General features: G+C 32.0%; 1 protein-coding gene across 1 annotated transcript; it reads right to left on the reverse strand.

Annotated features, from left to right (window-relative positions):
• Window positions 1-1,282: 1,282 nt before the first annotated feature.
• Window positions 1,283-1,828, reverse strand: LOC142544479 (transcriptional regulator TAC1-like). Its single transcript, XM_075651523.1, has one exon. The coding sequence runs from the start codon at window positions 1,826-1,828 to the stop codon at window positions 1,283-1,285; it is 546 nt and encodes a 181-aa protein (XP_075507638.1).
• Between the last annotated feature and the right edge of the window lie 1,582 nt (window positions 1,829-3,410).

Genomic DNA, 3,410 nt, shown 5'->3' on the forward strand with positions numbered 1-3,410 from the left:
ATCCAATATTCAAGCTCACCATATTTAGGCAAAATTATAGTGGAATTCAAATTTTATGCAATATCATGCCTTAATTCCTTGTGTGGTGTCTCTCAATCTGCACTTATTTTCTATCAAACTCGAAAATGTGTTTGCCTTAGTGTAGATATTATTAACTTGATATTAAAGATTTTCATTATATAAAAATTTCCAACACATAAGGATTTAAAATATTTCTCTCATTTAACACAAGAATCCAAGATCCTAATTTCCTTGCAAATATCAATTACAAGGTTTGAAAAAAGAAAAAAAATCCGGTTCTCACAATAAAGACAATGATTTCATGAAATAAATTGGTTTCAGCTATTTTATATATTACGAGGTTTGTTGTTTTTTTTTTTTATGATTCATTGTTAAACAATGTCGGTATCGGGCGCTCTAGTCACGGACTCACGGAGCATGATAGTTTATTCCTTTTTCCAGCGTGATGCTTATTTGGCATCGATGCAACACTAATGTATTGTCGACATGATGTTGACATGTGCAGTAACAAATCAGTATTCTCGATTAAAAAGAGGATAAAATTACCAAAAATTGAAATATACTAAAATTTGATAACTCAACCAAAATCGTAAAGAAGCAAACATACCGTATCAAAACTGAAATTTTATTAAATGTTAATGTGTTCTGAGATTATAGCATTCAATTAATCTTCATTTTTAAGCTTATTTTTACAATCGATTTGACTTCAGAATTCGGTTACTAACAGAGCAGCTTAATTAGCTATATTTCTCAGTAATATATGTTTAATAAACAAGGAATAAGATGAACAAATGAACAAATAAATGGAAAAAAAGAAACAATAGATGTGAACAAATCTTTATAAAACAATGTAAAGTAATACAACAATAAATTAAGGAACAAAATGCCCGAAATTACAATACAAGGATATTTGAGGAGAATAGTGTAATATTTAATCCTCCCATTTATGCCTAGATTTCCCTCTATGATTTAACATTATAATATCAATAAATTATGTGACAAATTCAACATATAAATTGCAAAATACACAAATAAGAACAAAGAAACGATCAAGAAATATTAGAAACTTACTGTTCGTTTGCATCCTCTGCTTAGCCTTGTCTGCATCTTCTGAAACATTTATTAGAAATTTGTCTCGTAAAATCATAGGAGACGATGAATATCCGATCAGTGTATATAAAGCATGTAAGAAACATGCTTTAGTGAAGCAGAAATATATGTATACAGGAGAAGATTTAGAATGTAGGGGAGCTCGGTTCGATCACGGATTGTGTCCCAACCGGAGCTCTAAATCGATTTGATCGTCTTTCTCCTCATTTTCCTTTCTTCCCTCTTCAGCAGCAGGAGGGAATCCAATCCTCAAACTCAGGTTCTCATCTTTTTTACCATCTTCCTTATTTTCTAGCCTCCAAAACGGCACGCCACTCCGATAATTTGCAGATAGGAAACTAGGGTTTGATGATAAAAAGTAATCTTGATAGTTATCCACAGGCCTACGATGCTCTCGTTGCTGTGGCCGATCAACAGGTAGTACTTGGCCAAAACTAGACCTTGAACTCGCGTGATCTTCGCTCGTTTTCGTGTTCTTGGACGAGGGCTCCTCTTGATTCTTCTGCTTAGCCTTGGCCTTGTCTTTCCTATGTATGTTCATGTGCCCACCTAAAGCCTGCGCGTTCGTGAAGCCGCGTTTGCAGAAAGTGCAGCCGTAGGATCTTCCGACACCGGTATTTTCATCGTTGCTTTTCTCCGGCTGTGGGTCGTTTTCAGCACTTCCGGTATCAGAATTTGTCTGTTCTCCGGGCTCCATTTTGATGGTTCTAATTTTTTTTTTTTACAAGAACACAAGAAAGATTTCTTGGGTTGAAAACTACTAGAGCTAAGAATTATTGAGAAGTCAGAAGGAAGAAAGTTTGATAGCTAGGGTTCGGATTTGAGACGGGGAAAGGAACAGAAAACTCAAGACTAGCTATTGTCTTGTCCCATGTTATTTATATTTTGATGGGGACATATTTTTTTATGAGATTTTATTTAATTTATTGGTTTGTTATTCTTGCCGGCTTAGAAACTTCTCCCTTTTGTTAATTTTTAATGTGTCCATGTCTCCTAAATTGCCTATTTCTCTTGGTCAAAACAACATACAATGTAAATCGTTAAAATATAGTATTGATTCAAGAAATTTTTCGTTTTCACCGAAGTTTTATACGTGTCCGATATTATATCAACAAGTGTTTTACACGTCCAATACCATATCAACAAAAATAATTAAATCCATTCCTATTTTGTCAAGCTATCTTAGGATGCATGATAATGTTCATCAATCATATATAGTTGGGAAGTTTGTTCCCTTTTCATGTGCAATACAAACAAGATTGAAAATGAATCTATTCTGGTTTGTTTCTTCCTTTCTCCTAGAGATTACCTCTTTTTAGACACATATCAAATCAATTATCTCATCTTTTCAGTTATTATTAAGGAAGTATTGACCCAAGTTAAGAAAATATTTTGCCAAGAAAGACTTTTTAAGTGGATTTTTAAAGCAGAAACAATTTATGTTTGGGTATGATAATTGAAAAATAATATTTTTGTTTTAAAATTAAAGCTAAAGAATATATATAACATCATTTGCACTTCTCGTTAATTGGGGGTTTTTTAGCGCTTTTAAAAGTAGGAGAAATTTACATTTTTGGTAATGTAGTTAACACTTTTTTGTCTAGTCGTCAAACAATTCACGATTTTAATCCAATCTTGCATTTTTCACCAGAACGTTGATGTAACATCAGAAATATCATCATTTTTCAATGTCATGTCAATACTCATATAAAAAATTAATAAGAAAAAAGTACTAATTAGTAGACTAATACCCTAAATTACCTAAAACATGATCAAAAATAAAAAATATGCTAGTTATGTTGGGATTGAAAAATAGTCTAGAGGAGAATAAATGAACTAGTCTTTAATTTTTTTTTTAAATAATTCGAGCCGACCTTAACAATTATTGGTTGTTAAAGCATTTTCTTAAACGTCTAGAAGTAACTGGACTACTTAAAAGATTTTGATTCTGAAAACGGTCAGGTAAGACTAGTGATATAATATAGATTCAATATAAGCAAACATTTAACAATACGGTTCGATAGGAACAACAAAGCAGACATAGATGTAAGGTGTAAATAAATAATACACAATATTTATGGATGTTAAAAACTCTTACATCACCCTTTCTCTCACTTAGGAAAAATCCACTAAAATACTTTGACTTATACAATCCTTTTACAAACTTACTTCGATTAGGATTGATCACTGCCTAAATTGAAGCTCTTAGTAACAACTCAAACAACACAATAAATAAGTATGTCTGTCTTTGAAACCCTTCGTTCAAATAGATATAACAA

The sequence above is a fragment of the Primulina tabacum genome, chromosome 5, assembly GCF_025594145.1.
Source record: "Primulina tabacum isolate GXHZ01 chromosome 5, ASM2559414v2, whole genome shotgun sequence".
Lineage (NCBI taxonomy): Eukaryota > Viridiplantae > Streptophyta > Magnoliopsida > Lamiales > Gesneriaceae > Primulina > Primulina tabacum.

Excerpts from the sequence above, each read along its gene's own strand:
- LOC142544479 (XM_075651523.1), bottom strand. The coding sequence starts at position 1,828 with ATGGAGCCCGGAGAACAGACAAATTCTGATACCGGAAGTGCTGAAAAC.